This window comes from Xenopus tropicalis, chromosome 9 (assembly GCF_000004195.4).
Source record: "Xenopus tropicalis strain Nigerian chromosome 9, UCB_Xtro_10.0, whole genome shotgun sequence".
NCBI lineage: Eukaryota > Metazoa > Chordata > Amphibia > Anura > Pipidae > Xenopus > Xenopus tropicalis.
The window spans coordinates 58,292,566-58,304,317 of NC_030685.2; the positions used below are offsets into that span (position 1 = coordinate 58,292,566).

The 11,752-nt window shown below is 39.7% G+C and overlaps 1 protein-coding gene across 2 annotated transcripts in view; it reads left to right on the forward strand.

Annotated features, from left to right (window-relative positions):
* The window catches only part of vwc2l (von Willebrand factor C domain containing protein 2 like), a 90,770-nt gene extending 79,018 nt beyond the window's left edge, over positions 1-11,752 (forward strand). For both annotated transcript variants that reach the window (XM_018097632.2, XM_002932017.5), the window contains exon 4: positions 10,099-11,752. Coding sequence is in view for 1 of the 2 variants with exons in the window: in XM_002932017.5 (XP_002932063.1) it covers positions 10,099-10,247 (149 nt within the window). In the remaining variant the exon portion in view is untranslated. The remainder of the gene's footprint in view (positions 1-10,098) is intronic.

Here is an 11,752-nt window from a genome sequence, read left to right on the forward strand (position 1 = left end):
TACATGGGCATCGATATCAGGTGCCAGATTGTGGAGCATAAACAAGATTTTGGGAGGATGCAAAGCCAAAATGGCAGCTGCCTGCTTGCTGTGATTGTGTACTGGCAAGACTGAGATAAACAAGATTTATATAATTTATGTAGTGTAGGTAAAGTTAATTTTGCTCAACTAACATAGTAATAAGGGATTCACTATTATTTCTTAGGTTAATGGTCCCCTTTAAGCTTGATAAATTTGTTTTAATTTTACACACTATAGGGCTCATTTACATTGGCAAGCTTAGTGGGCAATGGGCACTTTTCCCCACAGTTGTGCCTAAAACCACTTTGCTCTTTACACTTCCCTATCATAATGCTCGGTGCTGCTGAGAATTCCAAATCAGGTGCCATATTCCATTCCAAATCAGGTGCCATATTCCATTCCAAATCAGGTGCCATATTCCATTCCAAATCAGGTGCCATATTCCATTCCAAATCAGGTGACATATTCCATTTCAAATCAGGGAACAGAGGAACCCTGGAGCTAATGCCACCTCCTAACCATGCTTCCACGTTCCCATAGCGCCCTGCGTCAATAGGAGCAGCACACTTGTGCCTAAAGGATTGGGTGCAGACATCAAACACTGTAAACAACGCCAGACAGACTGAAAATATTTGGCACAACTGAACTTGCTCTATGTGTCTATGTTGACAAATCAGATGCAAATGCAGTAGGTGCAGCACAAGTGTTGAGAATGACGCTGGAATTCTGGGAAAAATAGTGCATTGTGGGAAAAACATGGCGATTCCGCTCGTAATTTAGGTACGTGAATGCAACCTAATGTCTGATGATCAAATTAATGCTGTAATGCTGTCCTTGATCTCAACAAATAGGGCATGAGTTAAACATGTTTTTGCTACTTCTTAAGCTAAAGAGGGCAAACTTTAAAATTGAAGATACTCCATATTTGGTCCATACAAGGCATGTAGATTACAAGTACACAGATATCTCACCTGCATAATGGATTTATGTTTATCTGTAAGCCAAAACTTACCTTGCAAGGACCAAACATGGAGCAGCTTAACCTGGTGCCTCTACACACTCAGTCTATGGAAATAGGCTGAATATGATTACATAAAAGGCTGTTTCAGCTCCGCAATACAGACTTCTAGAAATGAGCCAACCCTCCTGTTTATCTGGTTTCTTGGGTTGTCATTTCGCTGCAATTGTAACATTTATATCTACTAAATAGCAGGTCAGGGGTGTCACTTTGTTAAAGAATCCCTGTGTATAGCAAATTGGGCATGACAGGTTCAAATACCCAAAGGTGGAATAACAGAGCACAATGAGAAGCAAGCAGGGTATATATACTGCTTTGGTCCTAATATCCTGCTAAAGGCCGAACACACAGGCAAAGGGATAGAAGGAGACTTTCCCCCTCATTGACTTGTGAAATCTAATTTCACTTGTAATGAAATGACATTTCTGCTCGTCGTTAATTTTACAGCTATCAGTCGGAGCTCGCTTTCCCCTCTCCTCCACGCTTCTCTTCCTACTTTCACAAAGAGACGCCAATTACTAATTGCTTTTTTTATTTTTGTGTTTTATCTTAAAAGCAACAACAGTTAAATAGAAGTTAAACTTTTTATTGGGCACATTAGGTTTTAACTCTTTCTCGGTAAACAGGGAAAAGCAGGATTTGTCTGCATTATTAGCGGAACTGCGCCTGTCCCTGACGTGCTGTTCTATTTACAATGTACGTGAGCAGCCTCATTAGTTTTTGCCTGCACCTGAGGGCTGTTGCCTCCGCTGTTAGATTCTTCAGTGTTCACATTTACCTGCTGCATAAACAGCATTTGTTTATCTTGTCACTTCTGTATATCGCTGTTGTCTCTTCTACACTTATTCTACATAACCCCCCTAAATTGTAAAATTTTGGTGAAAATTCAGGTGTAACTGTTCTTTAATAAACATTGCACCCTTATATGGACTTAACACCCAAGGGAAACTGTGGTGTTTATTGAAATGTTGTAGCTTTGTATATATTGAATTGGAAGCCAGATTCATAAATAGGCCCAGTTTCACTTATCTGCATTTTCCTGCCATGCAGCTATCTAAAGGCTTACGTCAGACAAGATTGTTCCTCCACATTAGAGTGTTTTGGGGCCAAAAGCCACCTGTACAGTGTGCAGAGTTTACATGTATCAGGCCAATTGTTTGTTGTTCCGTTGGTTCAAGGGCTGAATTATATTAAAGAGATTTTGATATTCAAAGAAATATGTGGGGGCCTACAGCTGACTCTGGGCTATTAAAATACTTTGGAGAGCTACCAATTGGCTAGATAACACTGCTTGTAAAGTCTATGTTACCGGTCTGCTCCAGGCTATCGCCATTTTCCAAGGAATTTATGAGTTGATGTGCAGAATACTAGGTTTTTTAACAAATATTCACATCTATATGTTATGGGTTGTGTTGCATGGGATCTATGGTCTTAAGATATGCATGCATGCTATGTATAACTATACAACCATACAAACACCTAATAGTGCAGATAGACATAGCTGATGAATTCCCATTTGTAATAAAGATGCTCTAGGCATTTACTGTACAGTACATTTGCCTGTACACAGAATCAAATGTACACACTTTGCAGTAAGCCAAATATTGGACTTTAACATAGTGCTGTTCAACAGCCATGAAAAAATAATACCCCCTTCTAATGGTGCGTGGGCTGGCCCAGAAACCCTGGATTTACCTGTGTGTTTGGGCAGGCTTTTTACTTTTTGGGAAGGTTGAAGGCAGGTGATGGGCGCACTACCCTTCATGCTTGTGCCATTAATATCTTTTCCTAAGCCCTCTCCTACATACATATCTGCTAGGGCATTTAACATATACACTATGCACATTCTTATTATCATACCCCTTCCAGTGGGTGTAGTGGTTTATGGACACCCCTGGAAGCTTTTCAGTGATGGAATATGCTGCAGAACTTCCAGCTGCCACTGTTGAAGCTCATCAGGCTCACTCTACTTACCTGAGCCCAACACGCTATAGCCCTATCTGTCGCTTCACCATGGTCACTACACCACTATTCTTCTTAATGGGGTCAAGGGGATTTCAATGTTCCAGTGTTCCAGTCTAAAGCTGGCCACACACTTTGAGGTGTGATCATTTAGTGAAGTCAATGAATGGCAAATTGCCACCCACACACTGGACAAATCATGCTGATCTGATTGTTGGCCTGGTGGCCAAAGATTAGACTGTACTACAGGCCTACAGAGAGCTATCCAATCCTTGTCCAAATGAATTTAATAGGTCAGACCCTTACATGGGCCTCATAAAAAAGCCAATGAGATGCCAAGTAGGTCTGGAGGGGCCAAACTGGCAGATTTTATCAGATTTGTATGGCCACATTAAATGACTCTTACCACAGTGGTAAGTTCCACCAAAGATACCCTGCCACTATCTAGTGTTACACCTACATGCCCACGTAATGTTACCAGGTCAGAGAACTTCCAGCATTCTATTGCTCTCAGCCTTTGGACCTCCTCCTACACTAGAAGTAGAAATTACATATAACTATGTATGTCCTGGTTATTCTTTTTGGTAACATCCTGTTGCACAAGTATAAAGCATACACTCTGCACACCCTTATTACCCCTAGTGGCAAATAGTTACTGCTGTGAAAGCACCCATTGACGAAGGTACTTGTGTTCACAATATAATTACTTGCAATTGAACATGGTAGTCTCATGCACTGATAGGGGTCTTGAATTCTTGTATTCTGTCATTCTCTACCAGGCAATAGCTTTGTCTGCATTACAAATGACTATGATAGTCAAATTAATCCACAGCACAAGCTCTGGTGAGCTACAAACAAAGACAAGGCATTGCTATAGCCAGCTATCTTTCTGACCGTGACGGTAGACAGAGCAGGGAGTTTAATGTTCAAGAGAGAAGCCATAAATCTGTGGCCCTTAAGGTCCCATGTAATTTTTTCATTGGTTTCACACATTGCCTGGGAGCTCCACAAAGCCAATTTCTAATACAAAGTATTTAAAGGGCAGTGTGCAGGGACCATTCCAGCATAAAGTCTGACCTGCTGCCTCAGGAGAATTTGGACTTCGGCTTCTTTATGTAATTAAGTCAGATTTAATGGCTGGCTCCCTATTGATCTAAACAAGTAGGGCTGTGGTGTGTGCTGTGCAAGCTAAGAGCAGCAACACTGAAAGGACACAAGGAGACTGCATTATATGGAAAGGAACCCAGCACACTGCTCTTATTTCCCAGGCTTTGGGGACCGCTTGTTCTCATATTAACAGTTCTTGTTTAAAATGATTAACACTTTTAGCTCCTAATCATGAAGGTTCTAGGAAAAAAAGGCCCTTGTGGCTGTTCAGAAGGATCAGGAAATTCTCTGTGGTCACATTCAGCAGGACTCAAGTAAAAAAGAGTTTATGGGTACAAACCTGCAAAAGATTAGAAACTGATTTGATGATTATCTTATTCCCTTTATTGATTGATAGGTTCATGGTTTAGTGACTTGAGTGCAACGATACACAGTACTGTGCTGTTGTCCTGAAATATACACGCCCCATCACATATCAAGATACTGGCAATTACCAACAATATCTGTCCCATGGATATTTCATTGCATAACTTCCTGATTAATGCAGCAATGGGTACAACATTATAACTGTGTTTATTGGTAAATCTGTCAAAATTACTTGAAATAGTTAATAAATAGCTACAAGGTTGACAGTGGCCTGGAAGAAAATGGTTTTCATTTGACAATGCCTTGGGGAAGATGCCTGCAAACTAACATCAACCATCAAACAACTTCTGCCATCATTATGTTCTCTACTTACCAACAACAGCTTGGTATAATCTTCTTATCTCTCCAGATGGGCTGCAATGTTTGGCTGCAATGTTTAGCTGCAATGTTTAGCACAGCTTATTGCTCTCTAGGGTTAGGGCTACATACATCAGGAAGAGGTTGCCTTACCCAGTTTATACTTTAGTGTGCTAACATCATACCCAGGTACCCTCACATCTAAAGAGCATGTTTAGTGTACTTACATACAACTTAGGAAGGCTAAGCCACCCTAATAGAAACCAACTGGCATATATTCATGGTTATTAAAGGCTTCCATTGATCACCGCTCTCCCCCACCACCACCACCAAACAAAAATCTCACTCTAATTTCTATTTGACAATAACATGCAGGAAAGTAAGCTGGTAAATACATATTTTATTTCAGTTCATCCAGCAGGTGGTACCAACCCTTAAGGTTGGCCTCTAGGGGACTGCCCATCAGCCTATAAAAGGGAGTGCAGGAGCTAGACTTCCTCTTTTGCCTGTTAACATTAAAGGCAAGACAGACTGTAGTTGGGCGGCCACTTAGTAGGCTGCACCCTGCTTGGACTACTCCAGTATCAGTTTTAACTCAAAGGTAGCTTTGCTAGTCAGTAAGTGCAGTCTGTGGCCTTTAATGAGAAATTTGGGGTAGGGCCCTGGGCAAGTGTGTGCCAGTTAGGGATTGGAGAGTTTAGGAGTAGATTAGTGAGAACCTAAGGGAACTGTAGTGAGACAGCCTGGGAGAAGCTCATGCACTGTATGCTGGACACAACAAAGATGTAGGGGGAAAGCTTTACTGGGATAGAAAGCCCCCTCAACCACTAATGGGGCACTGCTAGTGCATTTTCCACATTCCAATGGCATTGGAGGTTTCTGGAGAGGGAATGCTGTGTGTGGATGGATATGAGATCTTTGTAACCTAGTCTGTGCCTTGGTTCATTGCATAACTGCTGAGATGGCTTCTACTTGCACCAAAGACCTACCCAATCCCCTTTCCCATGATGGGAGTCTACCAGCTACAGGTAGCCCTGTTACATGCACATTAGGCTAATTAACTTTCATCAGGAATTAATTGACTGTATTACATGAAGTGTGTATAGGGAAAGTATACTCCATGCATATGGTTCCCAGGTCAGAATCAGGCCCAGGACCATAGTAATTGTGCCACCACTCTGCCATCATGCTTACTAACCCAATTCCTTCTATATTACTATGGTAATGTTATAAATGATTTCCTGATAGTACAGTGTAATTATTCTTTATGCAATAATGACTACTTTCTGCTGCTTATGACAGTTAACCATAGAACATACCCAGCAGTTCTTCACTGGAAGGTTTTTTTCCACATCACACAATTGCTTCTAGAACAAAACTGGAATCTGAACAGCATCCCTCATGCTATCCACAGTTTTTTTTTTTTTTGCTGAAGACATGTGGGGCCTGATTCACTAAAGTGCGATAAAATGTGCGCTATTTTTAGTTTGCGCTAAAAATTTAACCGCGTCTTAATTTTGGCGACTTTTCGCACGATTCACTATAAGCATACTTGCGCTTTTTTACGCGCGATATTGCATGCGTTATTTAACTTGCCGGTACATGCGCTAAATTACGCACGCGAATAGCCGCCGCATATGAATGGTAGCATAGAAATAGTGTATAAAAATTGTCGCCGCATATAAATGGTGTATATAAATATTAGCCACATATAAATGGTAGCATATAAATGGTAGCATATAAATAGTAGATGCTTATAAATAGTAGCCACTAGTGATGAGCAAATGTGTTCTGGTTATCTTTAGTGAAAAATTAGCAAATCTTTCAAAAGATCCACGAAACGGCAAAAATGTTGTGCGGGCAAAAAAATTGTTGCCCGTGACTATAATTTTTTGACACTTGTATAAATTTTTGGATGTGCGGTGAATTTTTGCTTGGCGAATTTTTTCATGCGTTTTGCCATTGGCGGATTGTTTTGCGAAACGCATGAAAAAATCTGCCGCGAAAAAATATTCAACGCACGTCCAAAAATTCGCTGCGAATCCATGCCTGGCGAAACATTTCATCACTTGTAGCCAAATATAAATAGTCGCGCAAATGAACGCACGCCATGTTAGCCATACACTTGCGGAAAATTACTGTATTAAAAATGAACATTTCTCTGCAAACTGGCGGCTGCGTCACTCTAGGGGAAACACAGACTTCAATAAATAACACTGTAAAGTCCATATTTTATTGCAAAAAACTCATTTACTGTACTTTTCTATAATTATCGCCTGCCTGTAGTAGGTGTTAATTTTGAGTAAAATTGAGTAAAAAGACACATACTTGAATAAATAACACTGTAAGTCTATATTTTATTGCAAAAAACTCATTTACTGTACTTTTCTATAATTTTTCGCCTGCCTGTAGTAGGTGTTAATTTTCGCATAGCTGAATGCGATATTTAGCGCGCAAAAGTTATAGTGAATCATGCGATCGTATACTTTTCAGCGCGGAAATTAACGAATGCGGTAAAACTAGCGCGAGAAATACTGCATGCGAAAATGGCGATTTATCGCACGCGATAATACTATGGTGAATCGCGCGCAAATTATCGCGTCTTTTTTACCGCAAAAAAGCGTGCGATAATTTTTATCGCACTTTAGTGAATCAGGCCCGTGGTCTTCAATTGCAATCCTCACACCGGGTATAAATCTAGGCACACTGAATTTATTTCTCCCCATTCAATACATACTGTACTCAGCTGTGCTTAGCCATGGATTGCTTTAGAAAGTTTAGAATATAACTGTGACAGTGCAGGGTGAGGGCTTCTCCATACACATGTGTAACAATGTAAAATATATGGATTAAACATGCAGGTTTGTATTAAAGTGTCACCATGTGGGAAAGTTTTTCCAACAAGTTAGAGAATAGATCTGTGTTCCCTAATGTATCAGAGAGTGCTTGCACATGCATTTGTGTGTTTAACAGATAGGCCACTTAGTGAAGGCAACACATTTATATGCATAGATGAATACAGAAAGCATTTTAGCACCGAAGGAAAAGCCACTTAGTGGGACCAAGTTATTTTTAAACCCCCTTTTAGTAAAACTTCAATTTCAAATAAGAAAATATTAACTCTTAACTTGAAATTTTGAAAATAGCATGTGTAATGCTCCCATATTTTAGGTTAAAAAATACCTTTCCTTTTCTAAGGCTGTCTTTAGAGCTTACAGTCTATTAAGATGTACAATGTTGTGAATTAGTGATGTGTGGGTCAGAAAAAACTCAAGCCGCACCCAACCCTAACCCATAAAAACTTAACCTGCACTCGACCCAATGTATTTCCCCAACTTTAACCCAAAATGGTCTCCCAAGTTTCAACCCAAGCTCACCTGGCCTATGGGAAAACCCACTCACCACAATAGTGAATGTCATTTAAAAAAACACACAATTGTTGGAGCAGTATTCTTTAAAATTGTCTATTAAAGGAACAGTAACACCAAAAATTGAAAGTGTATAAAAGTAATTAAAATTTAATGTGCTGCTGCCCTGCACTGGTACAACTGGTGTGTTTGCCTGTTTATATAAACAAAGCTACTGTGTAGGCATGGGGGCAGCCATTCAAATTTGAAAAGGCACAGGCACATATCAGATAACAGATAAAAGCCTATTGTATTCTACAGAGCGTATCTCTTATCTGCTATGTAACCTGGGTCTTTCCTCCTTTTTCCAGCTTGAATGGCTGCCCCCATGGCTACACAGCAGCTTATTTATATAAATTATAGTAGAGTTACTGTAGCAAACACACAACTTTTACTAGTGCAGGGCAACAGTACATTATATTTTAAATACTTTCAAAAAACTTTCATTTTTTGGTGTTACTGTTCCCTTAAGTGAGGCCAAGCTCATGCCATCCACATGAATTCTAAATGGACTGAAAGCTCAAGTGAATTTCTCATGGCGCTTACATAAACCTGCTGACCCTCAACTCCAACATTAAAACGCAAAGTCTATAGACTAATGACTTGCTGCCTCTGTTAAAGGAAATATAAAGTAGTGTGCTGAATCAGAAATAGCAACAGGAAACATTTTAGAAAAATCCAGGATATTACAGAACCACAGACCTGTGGGATTCCTTCTAACTCTCCACTTGGAACATGCTTGGAATATGTTTACTCTGTCCTTATTATCTGTATGTGTCCTTCTTCCTCTGTATCTTATGTATTTATAACATTCAAACTCCAGTCCTTCACCTGTTCTTGGACAGCGCCTAGATGTATAATTTAGTAATGGCTAGAGGCTTGCAGATTAGATACCCTTTATTTATTACAGTGCTGAAATACACTTTAAGACGGTGCAAGTGAACTGAATGTAACTGTATGAAAAAGCAGCCAAGGGTATCGTGAGAATGTACTGAGTATATCAGAATATGCTGTTTAAGTAGCAGTTCTGTTAGTTACACATTGTAATTGTGCTTTGGTAATGGCCCCTCTTGGGCTTGCAAATAGTATCTTGATGCGTGATGCTTCTGTGCCTGATGAGCCATAGCTGGAACCATATAATAGGGACTAATAATAGTCATGATAACTATTCCCATATCTGATTAGCCATCAAGTACGAGACATGGATTTGACTCGTTTTAAGGAAACTTGGCATACATCTACTAAATGAAGGTTTATTTCTAGATATATACGCAGCACTTACATGTTACCCATGAGTAAGTGCTAGATACAGCATAATGTGTATATGGCTAAGCCTGTGCTGTAATATCTACAAATAAACCTTCATCTTCATCAAGTCTGGACTTGGGTGATCTTTTGGAGTGTCTACCACATTTTAAAATTGGTTCATGAACACCCTAAGCTCTAGGCACAGGGCAGTGCATCTGGACCTCCCAATATATGGGCATGTTTACCTAATTGGGAACTGTTTCCCAATTATAATATATACATTTTTCTATAATATATATATCTACTGAAGGAAATTCAATGGTAGAATTGCCTTTGGTTGTTGACTGTGGTTGATTGGAATGTGTCACTGGCATTAGAGTGTTGGGAGTGACAAAGAAAGCAAGGTTGAGCTCATTAGAATCATTAAATCAATGGCTAGTCAGTGACAAATCTCCATGGTGGACCCAGACAACTGAGAGACCCTTATCAACCAATCTGAATGACTGAACATATTGTTCCTCTCCACTTCTATTTAGCTCAAATACAGTTAACATGAGTTGTAGTCAGCAATTTTGCTAAACTTTTCTAAAATTCTGTTTGTTTCCACTTTAGGTCCTAACTGCTTTGCAGGCACCACCATTATCCCAGCAGGTATAGAGGTCAAAGTGGATGACTGTAACATCTGCCATTGCCACAATGGAGATTGGTGGAAACCAGCACAATGTTCCAAGAGGGAGTGTCATGGAAAGCCGAACCTATAGACTCACTGTGCCTATTCTAGAGAGAGAGGAGAGGATGGACCATCTCTACAGATCAGCCTGTAAAAGAACACATAGCTGAAAGGAAAGGTCAATTATAGTGGACAAGCATAACAGAGAAGATGCCGGAACGAGTAGGATTGGTTGTTCGGTGTAGATGTTGCAGTGAGCTGCAATCACTGAGACATTCAAATGACAAAGGGACGTCAATGCCAACTTTTGATCACCTAATCGCCACCCCTGGGAATGGCTGGCAAGGTTTAATCAGAGAGATCCTGGATACTTTCCAACGTGACACTGTGAGGAAGCTCTGGATCCATTTCTTTGGTCCTTGCGAATTTACCTGACAATCTTTTGTCCTGTCTCCTGTTATATTATGTTGTTTTTTTTTTATTATCCTGGAATTGCATATAATTTTCACACAGAGACCACAGAAAAGGGGAAAACGTTCTTTTTTTTTAACAGTAAATGCTGATTCATTGCTGCATACACCCCCACTATAATTAAGCACCATTACAGTATGACTTTGTTTGCTTACAGAAAGGCCTCGAGTGGATTCAGAGCATTGCAGAACCATTTGCTCCAGGAGAATAATATATTTGTTTGAAGTGTGCGTCTTTTTCATGGAGAAAAGCATTATTTGTCACCATTTCTTTTCTTCATGTATTGTCTGTTTCCAAATAATATGGGCCAGATTTCAGTGGCAAATCTCCAACTGTTCCTTCTGTCTGTGCTGCCTCTCAGAGCTAAAAGCCCAGTAACACCAAAACATGGAAATGATTCATTTGCGCTGATATTGCAGTTATTTGTTTCCAGTACTCACACAATGCTCACTTCAGAGGCAAGGTTATGCATTCCATGCTATTTTCTTTATTTAAAGGCAGTGGCAGACAGTTTTCTGTCTGTGAGGCTGACAAACCACTGTTAAAGGAAAGGTAAACCCTCAAAATGAATATAAAATTGCTCAGACTGCTCTTCTCAGCACCTGTGCAAAAGTCATCAAACATTTCTCTTGACGCAGAACAATCCCTCTGAAATATTTTCCCGACTGGATGCTAGAACTGACCAGCAAGTGGCGCTGTTGTTTCAATGTCATTATATTAGCAGCATAAAAATTGCTAATATCTTGAAATCTAGAAGAAAAAAAAAGATGTAAGTTGCAAAGGTTCTTAGAAGAGCCATCTGAGCAAATATAAATTCATTTGTTTTGAGAGTTTAAGTTTGCTTTGTTCAGCTATGGATAACACATATATTTATGTATTGGGACAGACAGCCGATGCCAATATGATCATTTTCTATAAGTGAATTTTTGGAACCGCAAACAGTGTAGTATATTTTGTACATAACATTTTTTTATGTTATTGGCCCTATTAGGGAAACTATAGCTTAAACTATAGCTTTTATATTGGCCTCTATAGGAAAGAATATTTTGTAAAATTCATATATCTATATTAAGACATAGCTCCCTGCAATCTAATTCTATATGTATAAAAAGGACCTAATCATGA